The sequence below is a fragment of the Notolabrus celidotus genome, chromosome 21 (genome assembly GCF_009762535.1).
Source record: "Notolabrus celidotus isolate fNotCel1 chromosome 21, fNotCel1.pri, whole genome shotgun sequence".
NCBI lineage: Eukaryota > Metazoa > Chordata > Actinopteri > Labriformes > Labridae > Notolabrus > Notolabrus celidotus.
The window spans coordinates 25,820,150-25,847,207 of record NC_048292.1 but is presented as its reverse complement, the minus strand read 5'-3'; the positions used below and the strand labels follow the sequence as shown (position 1 = coordinate 25,847,207).

At 41.2% G+C, this 27,058-nt stretch overlaps 2 protein-coding genes across 2 annotated transcripts in view; one reads left to right on the top strand and one right to left on the bottom strand.

The window, feature by feature from the left end:
• The window catches only part of LOC117805130 (synapsin-3-like), a 205,361-nt gene that overhangs the window by 119,206 nt on the left and 59,097 nt on the right, over nt 1–27,058 (top strand). The window contains exons 5-6 of the mRNA XM_034673744.1: nt 2,026–2,182; nt 3,836–3,925. Of these exons, the coding sequence (XP_034529635.1) occupies nt 2,026–2,182; nt 3,836–3,925 (247 nt within the window). The remainder of the gene's footprint in view (nt 1–2,025; nt 2,183–3,835; nt 3,926–27,058) is intronic.
• Nucleotides 4,024–25,720, bottom strand: LOC117805131 (metalloproteinase inhibitor 3). The gene is made up of 5 exons (XM_034673745.1): nt 25,420–25,720; nt 14,703–14,785; nt 12,336–12,447; nt 9,389–9,510; nt 4,024–6,540 (listed from the first exon to the last, which is right to left on the bottom strand). The coding sequence occupies exons 1-5, from the start codon at nt 25,547–25,549 to the stop codon at nt 6,343–6,345; spliced, it is 645 nt and encodes a 214-aa protein (XP_034529636.1). The 5' UTR covers nt 25,550–25,720; the 3' UTR covers nt 4,024–6,342.

The following is a 27,058-nucleotide window of genomic DNA, read 5'->3' as shown; positions in this document are numbered from 1 at the left end:
ATGCTGAACGTGTCTGATTGGTAGATTAACCGCAGTGTTTTTATTCTGCCCTCCGTCCACAATAACATCACACACATCTGTGATTCACTTGATTTCTCTTTCTTTCATTAGTTTTTATTTGTTCTATCTTTTTTGTATGTGTGTGTACTTTTCAAAAGAAGAAGCTGTGATTCTCTTGATTTAGCAGCTTGTAACAGTAGTCTTCTCTCAGCCCATCATGAATGTGTCTCCCCCTGTGTTACAGTTTTAAAAGTGACCCTGTAAACTGGAGACCCTCAGCTGAACATTTCAGTGTTTGTAGAGTTTACACAGCTGTTGCAACAAAGGAATTTTTAAGATTCAATATCCTCATCAGATATTTAATGATCGTCTAAAGACGTTTATGAGGGATGCATCAGGCTGAAAGTCTCCAGTTAACAGGGTCACTGTTTAAACCAAAACAGCCACGGCTTTTTGAGTTCAAAAGGATTTTAAAGCCGTGTTGAAACGTCTTTTCTACTCGCGCTTATCTCCTCTCACGTGTTGATTCAGTGAATCCATCTGTGATGAAATATAGCACCATCTAAAACAGCACCAGCTGAGTCTCTTCATGCTAACAGGCTAACTGTTGTGATACCTACTGGCCCATCTTCTTCTATGGTGTCATTTGTGATGAATGGCATTCGTCTTTGACTTACTGCCCTCTACTGGTCTGGTGGTGAACTGCCTTTACTTTTTATTTCCGCCATACGTCTCTGGCCTGATTTGCACAATCTACCCGGGGCTTTGGCCCCGCGGTCGAAACACAGACAACAATGGGGGTACAGGAACCTTTTATTTCAGGGGAAAGTAGTTCTGGGGGATGAAAGACCCCAGAACTCTTGGTCGAAATGCACCTATAGGCACTTCAGTGATCAATCCAATAAGTAACATGCTACCACTGCAGATTAAAAAACAACCACAGAAAATGTCAAGAATCTGAAACACGCATGACACCCGTAATCCAAACGGAAAAAAATAATGGGTAACCCATGACTGCAGTCAAAGTGAGTTTCCTGAGTTAATGTGAAACGCAGGCTGCTTTAAATGAGGCCTCCAGGTGCCTGATGGGTCGCTTGGCCCTGCTCCCAGAACAGTGTTTTAAGGAAGGATTCGATTGTGTTAATTGGATAGATGGTCCAAAAAGATTAAGTGAACCAAGAAATATTTCTCCACCCTTCCAACCAAACACAGCAGCTGAATAATGGAGCCTTTGGCTGTTAACACAAGGACCAGATGCAGAGTGTCGAGGTGCTGACAGGTAACATGTCTGACCTGAGCACTGTCAGGTTAGAGAGGTGATTCGTGTTAGACTTTCAAAAAGTTATCTGACCCTCACTTTGTGTTTACACGTACCTGTTCTGTGACAGCTGACAGCTTTCATGATGATTGACAGGGTGGGCTTGAGGGCGGGACCAAGGGGACTCTCAACAGGTTAAAGTTTAATATTCTTATTTCAAATCCAGAAATGACAGCAATAGAAGATCTTGTGCTTGGGAAAGTTTTCAGACTTCAGTGAGTTTGACAACTTAGAAGAACTTAGAAGCTTTGAAATGAGTCAGAAATTTTGAATTGTGCAAGAATTAAGTTGCATGTGGCGACACAAGTAAATAAGAATGAACTTTCCTGATCCTGCTCAGCATGCCACATCCTGAGAAAATCTCTGGAGATGACTGTTTAGTCAAAGAATGACAGATTCCCTCACAACTTTTAGGACCACAGTTGTGCAAGCAGGTCTCTGGGTTCTCAAATGCTGTGATGCTTTCCAGATTCAAGCTGATATCAGTATGCTGACATTTTTGTTAGGCATGCTAGCTTGCAAATGTTAACAAGAAAATAGCACAGATAAGGCTGATTGTGATGTCATTAGATAATCATATAATTGCAGATACCTAAAGTAAAATCTGGATTTTAAGATGCCAATGGATTCAATGTTAGATGGACTCAAAGTTTGTTACCATCGAATATGATGTAAATGTCTTTACTCTTTTCTCTTTCCTGCTACAGATCTTTCAAGCCAGACTTCGTCCTGATTCGTCAACACGCCTACAGCATGATCCCCGGCGAGGACTTCAGGAACCTTGTGATCGGCATGCACTTTGGCGGCGTCCCGAGCATCAACTCTCTCTATTCCATCTACAACTTCTGCAGCAAACCCTGGGTGGTAAGTACTCTTTGAATGCACCTTTCCCCTGCTCTCTGCTTTAACCCACACAAACGAGCTGTGAGGCCTTCCCTCGGCTGCCTGCGCCTGATTTATTTGGGCTGTTAAAGGGAGCTGTAACACCTGTGTTTGGTGTCGGCGGAGCGAGTAACCTCCACCGCTGCACATTAAGACTCAGCCTGTGGAGGGAAAAGAACGTACAAGAATGCAGTGAAAGGGTGTGACACCTGGCTCTGTCTGGGGTCAAACTTGAAGTCTTGCTGCTTCAAGTATAAGTTTGAAGGAACAAGTTATGTCTAACCCGAGACACATACACTTCACATGTGGTGGAAATTTTTTTTTAAAGGGACAGTCAGCTTTTTTGTTAGGGGTACTTGTCAATAGTAAATGTGTTACCCACAGGGGATCCCAGTCAGTTCGGCCTTTTTTTTTTTGAGAAACTGGCTGTGGAACCAGAATGGAAGCTCATTTTAAGAAACTTCAATATAAGTAATGTTCTCTGCGTAAGTCTTTTTTTTTTTTATGGTATATTTTTGGGCATTTTGGCCTTCATTGAACAGGGCAGCTGGAGAGAGACAGGAAATGTGGGGAGTAGAGAGTGGGGGAAAACATGCAGTGAATTTTACAGGCTGGGAGTCAAACCTGCGATCACTGTGACGAGGACTACATCCTCTGTACATGGGGCGCGCATTTAGACTGCTAGGCCAACAGCGCCCCGACTCCGTGTAAGTCTTATCTCTGGAAATTTGTCTGCACTTTACTTTGCTGTCAAAAAGCCCATTCGGTTTTGCATGACTCTTGGGTGCGACACATGTGTGTTGCTTCATCTGCAGGACACTGACCAGCTAATCAGTCAAGGACGTATGAATGTGTTGCGAATTCTGATATTTTTGAAACTTAGTTTGACATAATTTCAATCACTAAATACCCAAGGTTACCCAGGAGACACTATGGTAGAAATCTGAAAATGAAACACTCAAACAACAATGTCTTTGTCTTTAGGAGCTTTATTTGGGCCTTCAGTGAGCTTTGCAAAGCGTTCAGATGGTAATCTGACAAGACCAGGTCTGCACAACTGACCCAGAGTGAAGATTCAGCATGGTATTTATCATCTTCAGAGTATCAGATGATCACATCGTTAAACAAATCCATGGAGCTGTGAGATGAACCAGAGAGCTTTTTATGACCTCTCGCTTCCTGGTCACCTTCTTGACCTCTCACTCCCTGGTTTCAACAATATACAAATCACAGAAGGACTCTGTGTGTTTAACTTACTATCTTCTAATCAACACAGGAATACTATTTTCTCTGTATTTTTCCCATCACAACACTTTTATGTGATACAGCCGCTGTCATATTCTGATTCCCAAAGATCCAGAGGTACTGTTGTTACCCAGTTTTCTCAGTTGGTGGGTATGAGCTCACACCTTACACACCTGAACCACCAGGTAACTAGGGATCTCTCTGCTCTCCAGCTGAACAACCACTCTGCATTTGTAGTCCAGTCTGATGTTGACATTATCAAGCATGCTAATAAGTCTGGTTCTTAATGTTATACTGTGAATTAAAGGCTAAGTCAATAAGCTTCAGACTATCTTCTCCTGTCCAGCGCTGCTCATACGATGATGTCCATCATGTTTATTTCTTTTGCAGTTTTCTCAGATGATCAAGCTCTACCACTCCCTGGGTCCAGAGAAATTCCCCCTGAATGAACAAACCTTCTATCCCAACCACATGCAGATGGTAAGTGCCCCGCAGATATTATTCTTCATCTAAACAACGCAGAGAACAGACACATGCTCAAAACAAACAAACACAAACAAATCACTGAAGACTTCCTGTTGCCCGTTTTTCATTAAATCTTTATTATAAAAATATAAAACACAGAACTTAAGTCAAACATTTCTATAACCCCTACAAGGAAACTTTCCCCCCACAAACGTCAGGAATCAGTGTTTACACACAGACTGTACACAGCTTCCTGGATTGGATTTTTTTTTAAGGATCAAACTTGACCAAGTGTTTCTGTGTTAAGCAGACAGAATATTTACACAATCGGGAACCACAGAAATAACGACACAGAGATGCCTCAACTGGAGAAAGAGCCTGGACATTTCATTTAAAGGACTTAACAATAAATATCTCAAGTGATTTACAAAAATCCCCTAAAGCTCAGTATCTTGTCCTAAAAGCTCAAATATTTTATGACTGCAAGGATGGAATGGAGATAAGTTCAATATTGTTGCTATTATGGGTAATACACTTAGTCATATGAGAAGTCTGGTGCCTTTTTCTTAAGTCTGTTCAAAGATATGACGCCAAAGCCGCACAATGTTTGGTTCCGCCTAGCATAACAACTGGAAACAGCTAGCTTAGATCTGTTGTGATTTGCCCTTAAATTTATTCTTAAGAAAAGTTTGTGTAAAAGGTTGTGACTCTAGATCATTGGTCAAGAGATAATCCACCCCCCATGACCACCAGTGATATTTTATTTTCATATAGTTTTTACTATATCGCTACAAATCAAACAATGGAGATATAGCATGATCATTTGTTAGCTTTAAGGGTTAGCTTGAAAGGGTACGTGGGTTTAGTTACTTATGAGGAAAAGGTTAGCCGTTTCCTGTCTTTATGCTACTCTAAGCCAAGCTAACAGGCTGTTTGATGTTGCTTCACATTTAAGGTCCAGACTACAGAGTGGTACTAATCAAAGCACTCTTTCTGAGAGGACAGACTGATATAAACCACAGTGTGTATCTTCAGAGCTACTTCTGTTTTGATGACGAAACAACCATTACTCCTTTTGAGGCAAGTCTGTGTCGAGAAATGGAATGGACTGAAGGTACAGCACTGGGAAGAAATAACAAAAAACCTTAGATGGAACAGGTGAAGCAGAATGAATTTAGTGACAATATTGTTACTTTCATATACATATATATATATATAATGTCCATTTTCAATAGTTAAATACAAAAAGATTGAATATACACTTACAAAATATCTCATTGTTTGAAACCTCTGCTTATACTTTACTTTGTCCTCTGTGATGAGTACCAGCCAGGGGAACTAATACGACCAATCTAACATAAAAAAGTACCAGAAGTAGCACACCCTTTGATATAATGCTCCTTCATTCTGGTTGGCTGCTCTGGCTGTGATGTTTGTCACTATGTATTGTCGACTGGCTATTATACATATATTTTGTCTGATTTGGCAGATACACCACCTGGTTACTGTGTAATCCAATAACATATAAATAGATGTATCACAGAGGTTTCAGCTGAGTTGATAGTTCATTTCTGTAGCTTATGTTATATACAGCAAAAATAAAATAAAACCATCTCTGCAAGAAGTGAGCTCTTCCCTGCGTTGGCACTGTAAGACAGACATAATTTAGCATTCTCTGATATTCATCAGTGCTCAAAGATAGAGGGCGCTGTTTGGGATATAACTGCAAAATGAGTTACATTGCAAACATTCAGGTAAGCAGAGATACTATCATTCATGAAAACACATGTTACAGTAAAACCTGTGAACATAATCGATGTGTACTTCAATATAAAACAATACAGTTTTCAAAACTTGCCAGAATAAGAGGTCTAACTTCTGTGTTGTTGAAAAGGCCATAGCCTAGCTAGCAAGTGCAGCTCATTAGCAATAATGCAAATCTGAAATGTACACGGTGATAATTGGTTTTACTGTTTGATTGTACTTCACTTGCATGGCCTTCACATGTGAGAGTCCTTGCTTATTTTTAAAGTAACATCTGCAAAAATATAAAAAAAAAACGTAATGATACTAGGTTAGCAATAGGCTAACTGCTGGTGGCTAATAAACCTTTGTGATTCTTGATCATTTTAATTGTGTACGAGTTTGTCAAATATCTCTTAAGAGACATTGCAGTTGAAAGACTAATTCTTGGTTTGGAAGATTGGTCAATAACTGTGACAGGGTAGTTAGTCCCAAAAAAAAGGTATTGTTTTTGTCAGAAGTGCTACAAAACAGGCACTGTAATAGATTTGCTCTCTCTTTTTGCCCCTTTAAAAGAGGCTGTTACCCAGGCCGCTGAGCTTTAAGAGTCCTGTCATTTCTCTAAAATTGAAAGGGATGGGACGGATTCAGGGAGGTGGCAGTAGATTTTGGGCAGTGCCATTTGCGGCTCAGGGGTCGGTGGCGTTGATGGTTGTTTTATCACGTGCGGTCATCCCCCGATACCAGCTGCAGTAGCCTTCCTTCTGCTGGATGCAAGCGTAGTGCCGGGATTGGTATCCAGGATAGCCAAAGTGGGAAAGCATGTCCGTCCATAGACACTCATTCTTTGAGGTCACAAAGCAGGGCAGGTAGTGGCAGGGCTTAATCTATAGAGACAGAAGCAAAACAAAAGATTTAGTGAATCAAGTAACAAAACAGGATATTAGCAACAACTACCAAGGACTCAGTGTGTGTGCCAAGTTAAAGGTGCAGTTGGTAGGAATGGTGTAAAAAACGTAACTTTGTTTTTCTGCTGGGTTTGGAGAAAAGGTCATAATGCCCATCGGTACTCATCGGTAAGTGGAGTAATTTGAGACTATTGTGAAATCTCTGTGTTTTCCAATGCCTTTGTATCAAGCAATGTTATTATTCCCCTCGTTCCCATTATGACAGACCAATCAGAGCTAATCTCCAATCCTCAGTTCTGGTTGGTTAAGGGGCGGCCCCTACTACGTCCTCCGATTGTTCATGAGTCCGGTATTATCATGACTGCACATGGCGATCTGTGTTGGGGGGCTAAGAGGAAATCTGGTTGGGAGGGATAGTGTTGACATTTGAAGTCCCTCTCTCTGAACAGATGTTTACACTGTGACTACCAACAGCAGCTTTAAATATGAAATAATTAAATATGAAATTATCAAGCTAGCATGATTTCTTGTTTCTGTTACATTTTGGCTTGCATGCATTAGCTTAACTAGCATGTGAATAAAAATTAAGCTGGCTGGGTGGCTTTTAAAACCTCAAATTGAGCTAAGCTAGCTGTTTTCTTTCGCTACGTTTGTGAGCAAGCAGAAATGGCTTAACTCCAGCTCTTTCTTTCAAGTTTAGCATACAAACTTAGTGATAAGTTATCTTATATCATAATGTATTAGTGAGCTGGTAGGTGGCTTTTTAAACCTTAAAAAGAGCTAAGCTAGCTGTTTTCACTTGCTAAGTTTGTCGGTAAGTAGAAATAGCTAGCTTAATCTATTTACCTCTCTACTGAGGCTAAAGTTAGTCTCCTGCTACTAGCTTCAAGTTTAGCATACAAACTTAGTGATAACTTGTATCTTATATTTCAATGTATTATTTAGTGAGCTAATAGGTGGCTTTTTAATCTTTAAATGGAGCTAAGCTAGCTGTTTTCACTTATTAAGTTTGTCAGCAAGTGGAAATGGCTAGCTTAACTCTGTTTACCTCCCTGCTTAGGCTTAAGTTAGCTGCAACTAGCTTCAAATTTAGCATTTAAAGAGTGGCAATGATCCCTTCCACTAAAATCTTGCTTAGAAGCAAATGAGTACATTTTAAAGAATGGCATTTCTGAAGTGTTGCTTAATGATAATTAACAGGGATTTTAAGTATACAACTTCAACAACTGTGAGTCAACAAGAGTGAGAGCAAAGATCAAAGTTATATTCATTTGATGAGCCACAAAATATTAAATACACTGTCACACTTTTAAATTCAGCCTTTATATTAACGAGGACGATGGAAGGAAAATAGTAAGGAAGGGAGTATATGATGTGGCAGAAATATCCACAACTCAGAGCCTCATCTTCACTCTACTGCTCTTCAGCTGTTTCTTATAATCATATACTGCAGCATGTAAATGAGATGCAAAACGGCAGCTTTTATAAAACTTGAGTGTGAAGTCAGGAAGTGGCTTTCACATGTGATTTGCTTTGGAATACTCAAAGATCAACAGCCACCTCTAGAAGCAGGGACTGTGTGTTTTTGTTGTCTCTTAATGATTCCATTACATTTTACTGAGCATCTTTGGCGTGTCACATCTCCAGGTGCTCGCACAAAAAACTAGCAGCTTTATGGATGCAAATCCATCATGAATTCACAGGAAGATCCACGTAGCTGCTCCGAGAGGTGATGAATGGAAACTCTATATTTACTGACAGCAAAATGGAGTCATCAGCTGCATAGAGCTGCACTTATCGGGATCTGAATGAGCCAGCAAATCCAACCCGCCTGTCAGAGAGCACACTTCCCATTCTTTGTTGTTGTTTCGAGAGCCTGTCCTCCACGGTTCAGAGCTGTTCAACATGACTTCCTGATTTGTGTGGTTTAAATGGAGTGTGGAGAATAGTTTTCTAACGTGTGCAATGCTGTGCCTGCTTTCCAGTGGAGTAAATCATCATATGTTGAGGAATGCTGAGGACGGTGGAGTGCATTTAATAAGTCTGGTGATGTTTACGCCTGCTGGTGCTCACTGATTCTCACACTGAAGGGCTAAGTTGATCGATGGCCTTCTCTGGATGCCTCTGGGCTGCTGCCATCTACACAGTGGACACAGTTTACAGGCGCTGGCCTGCACTGGGAACAAATAGGGCTCTCTGCTAATCCACTTATACTGATAGGGGCTGATGGTGTTAGCAGATGTCCGGGACACTGTTGTACAGTAGAGAGTTTACGAGGCGAGTCAGCAGCTGCACAGCGGCAGGCTACATGTTTCAGATACGGAAAACTTGGAATGAGAACTTGAGCTGATTCCAGAGTTGTTACTTAACTCCTATTGACAGTGGTAACACTTGTTTTCTCTGAATTCCCGTCTCTGTGGAATAGCTGTGATGTATAAAAGAGCAAACAGGGCTCATAATTCAGAGTCAATAACAGTAATATGGCACATCAGCCGTTTAACCATGAAGGTCACTTCAGTTGAAGCGACTGAAACCTGCTCTCTGTTTCTATTTGTGGGCTGCTCACAAAGAAACTGAACACTTAATGAGTCTGGATTGTTTTGAACCCTCACACAGAAATGCACTTCTGTTTCAGGTATTTTTGTGCTCCTGTAATCATTGATAAACACTCTACTTGAGTTTACAGAGGCGGTCACCCTGCTACCTTAGTTTAACATTCAGTCCTTGTTGTACAATTGCTGAGGAGTGTCATCGAGCTCCTCCTTCTCTTGAATCTCCTGCTTCCTCCCCTCAATGTAACACCTTCCTGGATGGAGCTTTGACTCACCCTGCAGTTGCAGCCCAGCTGGTAACGATGGTTGATGCCTTTCTTCTGGGCCAATGAGAGTCGCTCCCACCTCTCGTTGAAGTTGCACAGACCTGTGTAGACCTTGCCATCGTACACTCGACCTGAAGGAGACAGGAAAGAAGACAACTGCTGGTTAACATGGTGGATTACAAGTTGATTAATATAATACTTTGTTGTGCTGAAATATTCAGGAAGATTCACCCAAAGCAAGTGGATGGGGTGATGATATTTATACCATGTGTCTGGTAGCCTCAGAGGTTGAAGGGGATAATAATTTCTTGCACATCTTTGTATGTAGCATTAATATAGATGCAACAAATGTCATCACAGCGTAGGTCTCTGTTGCCTCATGTTGAAAACATTACACTGGCTTTAGAAGCAGGCTTTTGATGTTACATCCTGCCTCTTGAGACTCCCCCCTCTTGTTCACCAGGGGAGACTTCACATGGTGGGGGACATGTGTAAAGCAACTTTGGGGGGAAATATGGGGGGCAGAGCTCCTGAACATTTCTAGAAAATTCCAGTAGTGCATGCATGAAAGATTTCTCCAAATCAGAATGAGATGATCTGATCATTTAGGACAATCCATCAGATAGTTGAGGTATATCAGTCCAAACCATTGATGTCAACTACTTGGTGGGCATGAGCTAATGTCAGGTGATCACCAACATTAGGTGGGTTTGCACAACCACTTCTAATCAGGTTAAAACTGGAAAAATGGCCCAATCGGTGGGAAAATGACTTGTATAAACACTCAGATTAAAACAAAACTGACAATCAGATTGGAGTTTTAATCAGAGTAAAAAGGGGTGGTGTATTCCTTTTGTTTACTGATTCATGTGTAGTCATGTATACACTCATTCCTACTGAATTCTGTTGTCAGATGTTCTGCGCTAGCTCGTTTCTCTTTGACCGTGACTTGAGATTGCACGCTGTGAAGCAACACGGTGTCGTGAAACTGGGCAGAGACTGAAACAAGAGTCCTTTTGGACATTTAAAAAAAAAAAGAAACCTTAATTTAATTATCCTTACTAATTCCTAATCCATGTAGCAATGCATGGTATTTTGTAATTTGGCTAATTTCAAAATCCTCTGCATGTAACATAGGATAACAAAAACAAAATGCTCAAGCAATCCAACCTGTTTATCCAAGGAAAGAAAATCCCATACAGTAAGCCCATATTAAACCAACACCCTTATTTTAGAATGTCCAAAGGTTAACAGAAGTCTATTAATAGTGCCGGACCGTTGGCAGCTCACAGACTCCTGAGACAGGTGCAGTGCTGCGGCCTGTAGCTCTCAGGAACGTCATGATTTGTCACTGTATGTCTCCTCCCTCGTGTTGTCACCACGCGGGAATTTGACAGCTCACAAATATGTGCTTCTTCGACCCCCCTGAACCTCCTGCTCGGCCTGCATCCCTGCACTGGGATTACTGGAGTCACTGGCAGGCTTATTACATGGTGTTGAGTGTGTGACATGCTCTTAAAATACTGATCAGGACCAGAGCAGAGAGGGCTTGATCAAAGGAGGGTCAGGCAGCTCGTTTCACAAGCTCTGGTGTGTTTCAATTGCATGCAATGCAGTCTTGATCATATGCGAGACTTATTATAGACACCCTGAGAACAGTGAAGACGTCAGTGATGTCACTCGCACCCCGACTGCATCAACAAAACTGTCGCTGCTTGGCAACGCCAGCTCATTCACTTGCACTGTGGGGTGTAGTTGCAGTATTTACAGGTCCAGGACTTAGCGACAGTTATACAGGCCAAGCACAGCAGGGTCCAAAGTAAACTGCACCTCTGTTGGAAATAGCAACTCATAAAAAGCTTTGGCTGGAAAACACCAGTCGCTTCCTGCAAGCTGTTAATTACCAGTTGTGAGAGAGAGAAACCTGGCTTCTGCTCTCTCTCCTCGAAGTTGAGGAAAATAAACGCAAAAGTGTAAAAAAGAGAAAGAAAAGGGGCCTTGCTGTCTGCCTGCACAGTTACAAGTGGTAGGTTATAAATAGTAGGAAAGTTTGTGTCACAGGACAAACGAGGAAGTCCTTGGTGAGGAGAGGAATGAGAGGGTACTTTAGGCCAAACAAATTTGCAGTGCTTCTAGCACGACTCAAGCTAAATACTATTGGAAACAGTAGCAGACTAGACATGTAGGGGATAAGAAATGATGGGGTTTGTGAATACATTGGTTAATATAGAGACATGAAGAACAATACAAAGAGAGAATTATGACTTAAAGATGCATGGTTGCTTTTCTTTAAAAGGACTGTAGAGGCAGCTCAATGCATGTAGCGTATGAGTCCTAGACAAATTTCCATACAGGAATAATCAGACTTACTATATTTAAGCAGCATTCATATTAGCAACCTGTTCCTGCTGACATCTCCCCCCCTAGTTCATCCAAAAAACTACTACTATCCGTCTCACCACTATCATCTCTCTCTTTCTTCACCTCCCTCTATCCCTCTCTCCAACACAGTCAAAGCAGATGTGTGTCTAACATGAGTCTGGTCCTGCTGGAGGTTTCTGCCTGTTAAAGGAAGTTTGTCCTTGCCACTGTAACTTGCTAAATGCTGCAAAGTGCTCTGCTCATGGTGGATTAAGATGAGATCAGACTGAATCTGTAAAGTGTCTTGATATGACATTTGTTGTGATTTGGCACTATAAAAATAAGGATAAAACATCATCTTTTTCATCACTGAATTGGCACCAATAGCTTCTCCTGATATCTTCAAAATGTTTCCATCCAATTGGTAAATATATACATGCTAAGTGAGAACCCAGAGCTTGGTTTCATGAGATCATTTCCCTGCTTTTTTGCTCTAAATTTCAAATTTTTGTTGCAACAATGATGAAATTGCAATTCACTGCATTTCCCTATATCAAACATGTAAGGTTTCTTTGATAACATTCAATCAGCTTACCTGTGATCAGATACTGGTACTTGTTGATGTCGAACTTAACCCCACACAAACTCTCAGAGGAGTCTGTGTAGATGTGCTGCACGTGGTGGACTTTATCGAAGCCTTTGTACATCTGCAAAACAGGAGAAACAAAACTGGAGTTAGGACCTGATTGAAAGTGGGATGTTGTATTCTTCACCCTGGTGTTACAACCCCAGACGCAACCTCCCCACCTCCTCACATTAGTAATCAGGAATAAAAACAGTGCGCCTGCTTTATCAGATGACATTCCTGAAGGGCTGCCTCGTGGGAGAAGTAGTATTAGGCACTGCTCGTAACTAAATCATGGTTAACATAATTAGGTTGTGTAATATGCTTTCACTTTGATGCTACTTTGGCAAGGACATAGCAAACCACGTACCTAAGCTACTTCCATTCAGCTCAGGCATGCAGAGCGAACAGTGTTTGCCCTGAGAACTGTTTTCTTCAGTGTAATTTATTTGTCTGGGAACAACAGGAAATCCCTGTTTAGACGAGAAGCTCCCAGAAAAGCAGAACAAACTGTGACTTAAGCCTGAAACTGCGGAGGTTTGAGAAAGCCAAAGGCATTTGTCTCATAGGATTTGTTGAAAATTGGAGGGAAATGTATTCTATTACAGCTCACAAGGAAAAGCACTGTTTGCATACTGTAATACGAATACATAACACAGAGAGGTGCAGGGGTCAGGTCTAATTCCTGGGGATAATCCTTCCAGTGATGATTGGTGTGCTTCACTAGCAAGAGGCCACTTAATGCTTTTACACAAACTGGGATTGTACTGATGTGGCGCATGACTCTGTTGAGTTGTTTACACTCTGAGGGAGAAGTTTGGTTGAACTGTAGTGCTTGTAGGCTCGCTAATCCTCAGGCCTGGCTCCTGTCTGAGCAGCAGGCCGATGTCAGCATCTGTCAGAAATGTGCAGCGTTATGTAAGAATATAGAGGAAGCGAAGAAGAGGCTTTCAGGATAAGTATTCCTGCTTCTTAGACATCACACAGCAGCTGAGGGGGCGGAGGAGCTTTCCTGTAGCTAAAACGTTCCCGCAACATCCAGTTAATGACGTTACATTTGCCTGCGCTGTTCAAAAAGAGATCAAAGACTGTTCCTTAATGTCAGAAATGATTGAAGTCATTTTTTTTCTCTTTTATTTATAACTTTTAATTTAATGGGAATTTGTTATAACATCAGATAAGAGACAAATTACAACCTAATATATTCCCAATAAGCCCAAATTACTTGGATTACTTGACATCTGTGATTAACCTTAATCTTCCCATGTTTTTTAATGACACCACTTGACCCCTGACCAGGGGCGTCGTAGTGGGGGGAAAAGTGGGACTGACTACCTAGGACCCAAGTGGGGAGGGGGGGCCTTAGTGGGCCTGAAATAAAATGCTTTTATTTTGTTTTGTTATAACTGCAATAAGATAACTAAAACTGTCTGAATAAATAGTCAAACATTCAGAATTCCACGGCTCTGTGAGATCCGTGTCTCATGCCTAAAGTGGGGAATCGTCATATTTTCACAGCATCAGGTGTGGCTGAATCTGATTGAAAGTAAACTTTAGTTTTTTTGGGAGTTTTAATTGACTTCATGAGGTTAGATTATACCAAATAATGCCCCCTTGTTGTTATTCAACAAGTCACCTGGCTTCAAATAATCTTGTTCAAAGAGGTGGACAGTCTGAAGGTCAATATTGTGCAGGTACATTTAGAGAAATTGTAAAAAAAAAAAAAAAAATTATATATATCTTAGATTAGAGTCAGTTAACCAGGATAGCTTTAAGCATATATTGTTGTATAATGCAAATAAACCAGTATTATAGCAGCAATGTTATATTCTGTAGGGTTGGCTGTGGTGATGGGGCCCACTGAGATATCTTTTCAGGGGGCCCAGAATTCCTGGCGACACCCCTGCCCCCAAGACTTCCCAGAATGTTAGCAACCAAAAGATGAAACTTCTTCAACATGCTTTAAACCATTCAATGATTTAAGAGCCTCATACAAAATCTAGCAGTCTTGTTTTTCTAGCTTTGTGAGCTCATATAGTTAGCTTATGTTACCAGAGTGGCTAAGGACTGCTAGCCTGTCCTCGTCAAACCAAAAAAGTTCAACTAACAAATTGATTTTTATCATGTTTGTTTAATGAAATAATCTAACTTTCCCTTTCTGCAGTCCTTATGGGCTTTGCTAGGCTAAGCATACTAGCTCTAGCTTCATATGTAACCCACAACATGAGGCCGGTCTCAACCTTCTCTTCTTGCCAATATGTCTTACTGTTACTTTAAAGCTGAAAAGGATTTAGCATCCTTCCTGGCAGCACTTCAGCCGAGGATGGGAGCTCTCACCTTCATTTGCTTGATGGTGTAGCGCATCGTTCCAAAAGGTCCATCTCTCAGGAGCTTCTTGCCGACCACTTTTGCTCGAATCACTGTGAAAGACAGGAAACAGTCCGGTCAATGACTTTGAAAAAGATCACAACTAGCCGTCACATTCCTTCCCCTCAGTCCACATACAGAATTACTCTGAGCTTTCCGCTCCAATCCATCAAATAACACACTGCCTCGGCCAGTAGGAGGCATTAGGACAGCTATTATAAATACCATTTCAGGACTAGGTTGGCACCACAGTTAATCCGTTTATCCGATTTTCTGCATTGCTGCTGTTTGCCAAGAGAGGCCAAGGCAAAAACCACTACAGGGACTTTTGAGTTTGATACAGAAATTAAAGGAGAAGAGGCCTCATGCATGTTCAAGGCCCTTTTTTTTGTGGTTATGATCCTGATTTATGGATGATTTCTCATATCATAATGTCATCTCTATTTTTAAATGCTGAGATTTTAATTTTGAAGACTTAATGTGACTCAAGTCAACATTTTTGCTACTTAAAAACACCCTTACAGACACATAAGAAAAACATAAGGAGGCAACAGGTCTGCTCTGTTTAGACAGGTTTCCATCTGTATTGGGATCAGGACTTAAAAAGATCTTATCAGGCTAGGGGACCCCCATGTAAACATCTGCAAGGTGCAAAAGCTCATTGGCGACTTTGATTTGTTTGCTTTCACTCGTGTTAGAGTAAGGGGGCTTATTGTGGAAGGTCTGAGAGTCCTGCATAAGCAGTCAGTCCTCTGTGAAGTTCACCTGCTGCCCACATTTGTCTGGCTGCAGACACAACTAACACTGGCCATGTTTGTTATCTTCTCCTGCTGGAATTTCCTTTACACATTCTTCTGGGGCTCACATTCCCCAGGAAGGAAAAAAAAGAGAAAAGTCTGAGGCATGTGGCATCTTCTGTTTGGTCTCCAGTCGAGCTGTCCTTCCAGGCAAACGGAGACAGGTATAAAAATAAAACTCAAACAGGAAGCAGAAACCGCATGACCGCCCACAAGTGGGGAACCCAAACTTATTACGGATAAAGACCCCAATGTGAACCAAGGCTGTAATGAAATATCCTTAAAAATATTATTTTAGGCCAGTTTGAACAAATCAAAGGAAGTGAGTCACCCAGCAGCTTCAAAATAGTGTTCCCCAAACATTTTGTATTAAGTTGGTGTGTTTGAGGAATGAACTTCAAAGAAAGTACCAAAAATAACAACTAGCTTTTTAAAACTAGCCAACAGCAAAAACACAAGCAGTGGTTCCAAGAGTTTTGAGATCTGAGACGCTTCCTTTGGTGCTATAAGCTAATACGTGACAATGCGATTATCCCAATATGAAGCAAGTTATAATTAAGATGATTACCACTTTAGCGTGTAAGCATTAAAATGAGTTAATTATAGCTTAATGAAATCTTGACCTCAGGAGCACTGGGTTAAAAGTAGGGGTATGTGTGTTTAGTCGACTAAACCATTAAACCTTGTCACCTTGCTTGGCGGCACCAGAGTGACTAGCGGGTTAAGTGAATAAATGTTTGTATTACCATAGGCTGAAACTGCTGGTCATGTATTGTGTCTAAGCTGTAACGCAGTCGCCCACCACTAGCCGCAGCCATATCTTGGTAATGACTTCTGACAAATTGCTGTGATGCTCTGCTACTCAGATGTAAACACATACACATGACAGGTGACATCTGGTAATGTGGTGCTGTTTGGCAGTATTTAGATTCATGCATTTAACAAATGACCAAAGGCTGGTGGTGCTAGCTCTGCTAATGTTAGCCACACACAACAAACCAGTGTGGCGTTGTTTACCAACAGACTCAGTGATCTTGTGTTTAGCCATGTTAGCTAACTTGTGCTCATGTATGACTGTTTTGTGAGTATTTTCTTACTTTAAGATTAATCAGAACGTCAGAATTTAAATTTAAATCTAAACAACCAGAAAATGAGTCGCTTTGGAAAATCCCGTTACAACTTAAGTTTAGCCTTTTAGCAAAATGAGCTAACTAGCACTTGCAGTGAAATTTTACTTTGGACTACATGATGAAATACCAACAAGGAAAATGCCAATATGCAATGTCATGCTAAGAAGTGTTTACCATTTAGTTTAGCCTGTTTCATGAATCATGAAAGTCATTAGGAATTACCCTCTTGACACGATGGATATTTACACCAAATTGAATTTCAATCTTAAGCTGTTAAAACATTATACTCTCAACCAAAGTTGTAGAGTAGAGAAAACTTGACTAATATCCGGCTGTTGCACTTTAATGACTCATGTCCTCTGATGTTAGATCAGTTACCACCACCTTGCAGTAAACCAGCAGCACTATAGAACTCCCATGAGGAAAATACTTTAAAAGCTGCGTTAGAGGTAATACAGTGCAGAAACCACTGCTTTGTGTCTTTCACCTGATAGCATTGTGTTACATGACTCACTGGCAGTTTCACAATGATCAAACCACCAAGGAAAATGAAAGTTCTGACCCCCTGCTTGCCCTTCACTTTTATGACCATTCACAATAACCTGCTATCGAACATTTAATCCATTAATCTGTCAACTCTTTTCATATGAGCCAGAGTGCCATTGCCTGACGGGCCTCTGCTAAATGTACCCAAATGCTTTTTGACAGACGTTTGTCGCTGCAATTACAGAGGAACTGGGGCTCAATTACAGAGGAATGTGCAGATAGAACAGGATACTTTTGCCTCTGTTTGATACACTGTTAGCGTTATTTTGAGTGTCACCCCAAAACCTAGTTTCCTACTCTGTTCTGACCTCAAAACCAACCCCCAAGAGAAACAAATGTTCGTGTTGGAAGGGCCACAGGTCAGCTGATTTAACTGAAGCACGTCCAGATAGGACCCCTCTTGTTGGACGGCGGCCACTAATTGGCTAGTGATGGTGCCATCATGAAAAGGAATGTGTGAAGGGCCTCAGCTGCTCCAGAGACAGAGGCTTTGAGTCATACCCCTGCAGTAACCCCTTGACCTCCCCCTCCATTCAGCAGATATATTTATGTACCTCTGAAAGGCTGCCTGCTCAGGTCTAAAAGTCTATATTACACATGTTTATTTAACCCAGTTTCGTAATGTGATCTCACATCAACCTGGTTCAACTGAAACTATGGACATACTGCGTCAGCTCATTCTCCAATAATAAGCCCTGTTTTTATTTCCATCCACACTTACACCATATGTACACTTACACACTACTTCATAGAGGTTCAACACATTTCTAGGTATATTAGGGTCTTTGTACATAGAGCATTGAGGGAAATGCAAAGGAGAACTCCAGTAAGTAACTCCACTATTTACCATACAGAGATAAACTGATCCAATTTTAGAGCATTTAAATACTCATTCAAATAGAGAAGAACAGTGAGGCTTTATTCTAACCTACTTCATTTATTCAACACCAGTCACATGAAATCTTTTTTAGATGTTTGGTATGTTTATACAGAGCATCATGTTAAGTAAGAGCTCATATTTGTAACCTTTTTCAGCAGAACTTTATCAGATGAAGTCAATTGCGAGGTGCAATGCTCATGGTGGATTAAGGTGGGGTAAGACTGAGTGTACCCTGTCTTGGTGTTGGGTCTCTGTTCATAATTTAACATAGAGTGGTCTAGACCTGCTCTGTTTGTAAAAGTATCTTGAGATAACGTTTGTTGTGATTTGGCGGTATACATATATTATATATACTAAAGATATTGATTGGTTGATTGATTGGTTGATTGATTGAAATAGATGTAGCCATACTCTACATACTGTAAGCTCCTGCTAACCTGAGACCTTTATATTATAGAGCTTATATAAGGGCCTCAAGTAATCTATCTGTTATGTCATTCAATGACATGGCGAGAATTCATTGTGCACTGAAATTTTTTACTCCCCTTAAAAAGTACAAGTTATCTTACAGGCTTAAATGTCCTCCTCTTTAAAAGTGTAAGCTAGTTAGCATAGCTAGATATAACTAGCATTTTTGTGCTATCTAAGTCCTCAGTTAAAAAAAACATTTAATCAAATATGATTTTTAAAAATGACAACAAACACCAGGTATATTTAAAGACATTGTTAACAGTGTGATGAGAAGACATAGCTACTTTTGCTAACGTATCATAACACAGGACACAGAACTCGAATACATGCCGACCTTCTCCATAGTATCTATTGGTGTTGGTCGTGTGGATGTAATGGCAACATGGCGAGCTGCAACACATTAAACCAGAACACCTTAATGACTTTGTAACACCAGGTCATAGAGCAGTGCTCCCTGTCTTGTTATTATGACCATGTTTACAGTGTGAACAGTGAAGGTGACCGCTCCTTCTTAACTAACGTAATCTTAATGGGTTCAACCCACAGGGATGGAATGATCTTGTTAATAACCCAGTGGTTAATATTAGCATGAAAAGCACTATCAGCTACTCTCTACTGTAATGCAATCTCTCTCTCACTCTTACTTTTCTAAAGAGAAGGAATTACAGCCCCGGCCTGTGACGCACATGTATTCATCTCCTGCAGAGGATCTGACATACATTTTCAAGAGTGGGAGGCTTGTGGTGATAAGAGAGGTAACCAGGGTCTGACAGAAAAGAAAAGAAGCAGCGAATCCATTTTTCACTCCTGCCTAAAGCAGGGGATTACATAAGCACAAATGCAAATTCCAAACCTTAAGGTGAGCATGTAATTTACTGAAACATTCATTTCAGCCTACGTACGGTGTGGCAAACTGCAGGCATGACAATAATAAGGTTATTCATTTGTGTGTGTGTAAAAGAGAGAGAGCGAAAACAAGACATGGGGCAGGTGACGGTGATTTTAGTATGCAGAAAGTGGTCCAAGTGTGAGGAGGCGAGTGGGAGGAAGAGGAATTCTCAGGACGACACACTACCACGCTCAAAAATAAACACTGAAACTGTATCCGCTGAAACGCTGGGGCCTAAACGGGCTAAAATTGAAAGGCGGCCAATGAAGCATGAGTCTCTATTTCTTGTACTTCCTCATGGGGAAATGAACACATCATAATTCATCAAAATCTGAGTCCAATTCTACCAAACTATTTCAAAATTGCTCAGTTTAAATGCACTATGTAATGTTTGATGTAGATTTTGTTTACCGGTTTCAGTAAGGAAAAGTAAAGAAGTATCAGACTGGTCTGGGAATATCAGGGAGAAAAACGTCACATTTGAGAATGTTAGCTAATGTAACTAATGAGCAACAGGTCACACCAGTGGGAATAAGAATGAAGCAGCAACATTCAAAGTATATCAGGGTGGCGGTTTCGCTTGTCAGTTGAAGCATGCGCCACATTTACAGAGGCTACAGTCATCAACAAAGCGGTTGCTAGTTCAACCCTGACTTCACCCCTTTGCTGCATGACACCCCCCACTCTCTGGTACCCATATTTTCGAACGGCAAAAAATGTCCCCAGAAAGTAACTTTTACACATGCCATGTTACGACAAGCCATCCTCCGTCTGTGTTTGTTTACATCTGAATAGTAGAGCATCAAGCCGACAGCACTACACCAGTCCCCATAAAACAAACATTTTGAGTCTACAATTAAAGACACATTAACACTTTGCTAACCGCCTTGTAATTCTGGTGCCAACTAGCCAGGGTGATTAGTAGTTCAGCTGACTAAATTTGCACATTCCTAGCCATCACATAATCAAACCCAGGGCACACATCTGTGTTACTGTGTGCAGAGAAGAGGTAAAACGGATAGAAGTCTTAGTATTCTCAGCTTTGAGGGTTCAGTCTTTAAACCAGCTTCTTATTTCAGTTCCAGTTGACAAAAACATTCTTGGTTAGAGCTAATTTTCTCTATTTCAAGAAGGCGACGATTGTCTTTTCACAAGATGTTACTGTTGGATTGAGGCATGGGAATCTCTAACCAACTGGGCCATTTAAATTATAATGTCAGACGAGCTAACCTCAAAAACACCACTTGTCTAAGCTAAAATTGATGTCTCCAGTAAGCCTCCTCCAAAAAGAAACCCTGGCCCCAAATTAGTGAGTGTCTTTGAGTGTGCTTTGAGAGAGTCACCACCAACTCTTGAAGCCTTGATGGTTGGCCTGACGTTATCTGTGTCCTTGCTGCGCTGTGTGCCTGCTTTCCCTTTCTCTTTCTGTTTTTTGACTTTGCCCTTCATTCATTGCTGAAGTTCTTTCTTACTGGTTGCTTCTCATCTTTTCTTATTTAAATGTAATTTGCATTTATATTAAGTCAAAAACCAGTCTGTAGTCAAGCTCTGATTGGATGATTTAACTTGCTGCTACTGTTTTTAAACATCTGTCACTTTCAATTGGACTGTTACCGGCCACCATTGACATCAACTGAAACTAGACATCATGGTGACTAAGAAATGGTTTTACCATTGTCTCTACACCAAAAAGATCTAGTTGTTTGTCTGTTTTTAGAGAGCATTTGATGATGACTAAAGCATTGGTTTGCAGTCAAATAGTCACGTTAGCATCTTGATTTATGCTGGGCTCATGTCCATAACCCCTCGTGCTGGCCCCCTGTTTAAAACAGTGAATTCATAAGTGCCTGTATGGTCAGTAGAGACGGGAGGGACGGATTGGAGATTTGATACGCCTGGCTCATAGAACGGACATCCCAGGCTTGTACGGAATCCACAACCTCTGACATCTCGTCATATTTTAGCGCACTTTTGGGAATACTATGGACATTTGATACAAGCTTACATAATGCTTCTCTAAAGAGGAGTTCTGGCTCACTTAGGTTATCATCTGTCACCTGTTGGAGGAGGCTGAGTGGACAGAGAACTGTGATTTAACTCAACACTGCACAGCTCATTAGCAGACTGATGAGGATGTACTGGCACCAGGAGAGCGTTGTCACAAAGCCCCAGAACATGCACCACTTTAAACCTGCAGTGCTGCACTTGGTTGACAAAGCTCCTCTTTGCGCAACAAAATACCCACAGCAGGGCGGGATCCCTTTCTCTCAATGGCCTGATCCTCAATCCCAAAGCGAGCATACGCACACACATCACGTTAATCCCCAGCAACTGACCTGGTTCACGTTGGAAGCATGTAGAGGTTTGCTCCTGTCACCCCGAGCGCTTGGGAACCAGCATCGTAACGGAGCGATATTAAATCTCAGGGTCAAAGTTTACTGCAGGGCCTCTAATCTTGCTTTGGGAGGACTTTGGGAAAACAAATGCTTCTCATTTCACCTTGGTGAATGGGCCACTTTAACCCAGTAATAGCAGCCAACTAGGTCTCTACAAGAGAAAGCAGCTAGGTCATTGCCTGGTGCCCAGGTATGTGAGCAGGGAGGACTGACAGGATGCCTTTCCCACCTCATCAGAGCCGAGAAGTGAGCCAAATGCCCTGTGGAGGGTTTCTCACTTGTTGCTTTCATAAAGGTGACCCCAAAAATGCCTATTTATCAGTAGGTATTCAAATTATCGCCAGGAAAGTAGGCACTGAAAATGTTCACCAGACACTTTGTCCATCTGTCGAGCACATTCATGCTTTATATTTCAACTTCAATTTGTCAAATAAAGAGACACAGACTCCAGTAATCTAATTTCCAACCCTTTAACCTCATTGAGATTCATCCAGTGGAGTGCCTGCGGGTGACTATGGGTCAAGTCCAGGAAAACAAGAGCAAAACTCTTTGAACTCAACCTCAAATCTTACTTTGGGAAGATTCGGGCCAGTTACCTTTGAAGTCGACGGTGAGAATTACAGGGTTTCTCCCTCGTGGCTCTATCATTTCAACCCCCTGCTTCTCTTTTGTTTTTCCACGTCTGTGTTGGAATAGGCTTGTAGACATGAGTAGAAGTGCAGGTTTTGGTTTGAGGTGATAGAAACTGACATCAAATTAAAGGATACAGACTGGAGGACTGAATTCTGTAATTGGATGTCAACTTCTGTAAATCTGGACGACCAGAGATCATTGCTTCCTCATTGGTTTGTAAATGTGTCCTGTAAAACCATACGTTTTATAAAATACATTTAAGCAAAATCAGTATCACTTTAAAACATCTAGGCAACACAAATGTATGTTCAACTCTGGACTTGTAATATTCAGAGATTTGTAACAGAAATATTACCAATGATAACTCTTGTACCTTGTGCCACACTGCTATTCCACAAGTGTTTCCCTCAAAGCAGCATGGTATAAGAAGGACTGCAAGTATTCTAAGCACACGTCAAGCTAAGCCGGGACCTTGGAAATGGGATTTGTGGGGCTCACCACTGATCACTGCGCCCATTGAAGTCAGTCCCACATTCTACAAATGCAAGTCTCAGCGGGTGCCAACATCATGAGCTATCTGGAGATCTGAAGGACTGTGAAAGGCATGAGTGTTTGTGGAGGTGGTATTTTCACTCACTCCAACCGGGTCACTTGACTGAGGACGCTCCCACAGGCCCGGTGGTCAAAGTTTACCAACACGGAAGAGCCGAAGAGTCACAAGGATCTGTGCCCTATTTCCAAGACTTTCACTTTTAAATTTGGGTTCCTCAGACAGCTATCAGGCTAACCCTGCACTTCCCCTCTCTCTCTCTCGGAGACTCAACAAAGGATTTACCAGAGCATCCTTGTGAATTCCCACCCACGTCGGAACTAAAAGAAGTGACTGACGCCCACAAGATATACCGACTGTGTTCTCCAAATTTGGGCAAAGATGCCTAATTTTCTTGGCTGAAAAATGAAGAGCATTTGGAGAGGAAACCTTGTGATGCTTTTGTGGTGTATCTAGTAAATAGGACACAGATTATTTGAAAGGTACACCGTGTTCTTGTTGTGGCGTACAGTTCTCAAAAACATCAAGAGAACAGAACTGCTTTCAACAGTGTTTTAATAACTGAAAAAGTAAGGTTAAATATCTTAAATACAAACCAAAAAAGCCATCTAGCTAAAAAAAATCAGTCTTTAATTTATTTGTTGGTGCAGTGGACTCTTATTAAAATTTCAAACCAATAGGAGAACTGATAAGTAGAGAAAGGCAGATTGGTTGGACACAATGGTTCAAAAATATGTGTCCTTGGTTGATGTGAGAACAGAAATAGATGAGTGGTTTAAAGGATGGGCTGAAAAAAAGCAGAATTTTTTCTTCCTGGAAAGGCAGATTTTGTCTTCTGAGTATCGGCATTAAGTCCAGAAATAGTATTTTTAATGTAATTTTGTTCATATTCCATATATTTCACGTACTTATGATGGTAGAGCATCATTAAAAATGTTGTGATCAATCATTTTTTGGCCTCTACTGCTAACAGTAGTAAGAGCAATATCATTAAATGACATCCGAGGATGTAAGAGGGGCGTTCCTGCAGAAACTAGGACTTCCCTTCCCTTGCAACGTGTTAGTCGACACAAGGCATTAGAGTGAACACATGGCTGCAGTGTGTATTGTGTGTATGTGTGTGTAAGTTTGTGTGTGCGTGTGCTCAGTTTAGACTGAGAGATTATTGTGCGTTTATATGTCAGGGTTTTAGAGACGGACTCACATTTTTGGGTCAAATGAAAATGAAGCGAAATATCAGGAGCAGTACAGACAGGCAGCCGTGATGGGGAACCTAAGTTACAGGTTATTAATACAAATCTTAAGTCCTCAGTATTCACTCAAGAAATGAGTCAACCTCTTGTCCTATCTGAAACATTCGTCTCTCAACCCCTAAACAGCCTCTCTCCCATCAGAGCAGATCAGATAATCCCACAGTCTTTACCAGTGTTATCTAAAAACAGAGGCCAGGTTGGACTAGAATTCCAGCCAAAGCCTGATGCTGAGTTCATATTATTCTGGATTGTAAAAGAAAGCAAAAGCAGGCAGTAAAACAAGCTCACTAAACTCTCCTCCATGCCAAACGTTTTTGAAGCAGAGGCCAAGCATGCGTGAGGTACAACCAGGTGGCTGTCGGACAGAGAAATACCAGTGTGTGGATAAATCAGCATGACTGCAATTCTCTATGCAAACTTCTGAGCCTGTTATCAAGTGGTGTCACTGTACACCGCTCATGCTTTACTCCTAAGCCACAACAACACACCTGTAGCTGGAGGAATTTAATAATGTACTGTGCTTCAGTGACAGGAGCACAGAAGAGCATTAAATACAGATACATTTCAAAATAAAAGAAATAAATGAAGTTAATTTGCAAAAACAGATAACTCACTTTTAAAAGATTTTCAAAATGTTTTCAAAAACATATTTTTTCAGCTTTTTTCTAGCTTTAGGAATTATCAATCAATTGAAGTTGGGTTGCTTTGACTAAGTCAAAATGACTACTAATCAGAGGTATCTTAAAAATGTAACTTTGTTAAAATTCTTAATTAAAAACATATATATTTTTTATTTATCAAAACGGAGATATCTGTTTTTGCAAATGAACTCTTGGTACATGCTGTCTGCTGGAGATGCCATAGTGAATTTAAATATTTTTTTAATGAACATGTAAAGTAATGGTTCTGGTAAAATGATATATATATGTATATGAGGTAAAAATACAAAGTGTTTGCTGATAAATGTGTATTAATACTACGTACACCACTTGTTTACCTGAAAGGCAGTGTTTTTGAATGACGTGCATGGCATGAAAGCAGATCAGTCCCCTCTCCTCTTCTCTGTGACAGGCTTTAACATCATCCACGCAGCTTAATAACATGATACAGCAGTAAAAGGCTCCATATAACCCGTTACTCACCTATGTCGGAGTTGCAAAAGGCGTCTTGGGGGTGCGTCAGAGCGCATGTGCAGCCCTCTGTCAGCTGGTGAACGTGCAGACTGCTGAAGATAAACAGCAGGCTGACCAGGTGCTGGTACACTGACTGCATCTCTCCAAACTTTACGCGCTCCTCTGTGCTGCTGGAGTAAAGTGAATGGAGTCCGTCTGGTTCCTCTGCTGTAGTCGTCTGTCTGTGTCTCTGTGTGTGTAATGTCCAGTTCTCTGCTCTGGTCTGGCGCTTGTGTTCCTCTCCTCGCTCGAGTTCTCCCTGATCCCGGAGCGGCGCACAGCCCGTACATATAGCGCGCGCCGGAGAGACGAGCCCGCCCCGTTGCCACCTCTGCAGCGCGCGGGCGGGGCGGCCAATCAGCAGGCGGGGATGCCTTCAGGAATCACAGACATGATGACATCTTGGAACTCAAACCTGCCCCGTTTAATTCCTTTAAAAAATACGGGGCCAGATTGTTTTTAAGGTGCTCATAAAAATAAAAAAGGAAAGTCTGGCTCAAAACTGTTGATCTCATTTGAAGAATACTCCACCACTTAAATAATATATAGCCTACATGCAGGTAGTTCATCCTAACTCTTTTAATGCTGCAAATTAGACCAGGGGTTCCCAAACTTTTCAGCCTGCAACCCCCACTGTCCCTCAAAGTGATTAAATGTTGTTTCATACTTCATAAAAAATAAATTTACCTACATGCTCATGTGACTGTGCTGCTGTGAAATAACCAAGCGGCAACCTCTGGCCTCAAAATATGAAGCCCATTCGGAAGTGTTATAAACTGCATTTCATCGAGCATCCACTAGAGGCTGGCTGCAGAAACACCAGAAACCACATAGACACCCATTCAAAAAAGACAATCTTAACAGCAGAAATAAACATGATTACAGCCTGGTTCAAAAAACAGTTGAGGTCTACATCGCTAATCTCTCTATCGGCACACACTATAGGGGTGAATTTTTTCTAACACGACGGTTCAGAAGATATTAAGATTACAAGTTTTTGCCCAAATAAGGACATGACTGACTTGACTCCTGGACAGGAACACATATCTGTCAGCTAGGAGGCTCAAACCCCGCCTCTTTACGTCACACCATGCCTGGTTGGGTTCCGCATATCCAATATGGCTGCCGACGACTATTGGCTTCAAAACAGCGTTCAGGAACAGATGGGTGACATCACGGATAGTTCGTCCATTATTTATACAGTCTATGGAAATAACCTGTTGCTACTGATCCTTCTGTTAATTAACTGTTAGCTAACCCAAACTTTAGGAGTCATGTGGCAACAAAGACAGGCAGAAAGTTAATGAAATGTACTTATTTACAGGGTTTTATTTCATATGTAATCACTCTTCTTGTCTATATTTTTTAAATTATGTGTAAAATAAGCTAATTTAAAATACTTTTTAAAAAAAAGAAAAGAAATTTGGAACCCCTGGTTTAGACCAGGGGTTCTCAAAGTGTGGGTTGAGAACCCCTGGAGGGTCGCGAGACACAAATGGGGGGATGTGAGATGTCTTCCAGAATGTTTTTTTTTTTTAAGTTATCAAATAATAGTACATTGTACCCATTATAGTAAAAAATATGGACAAGAATAGTGACTAAACTTGAA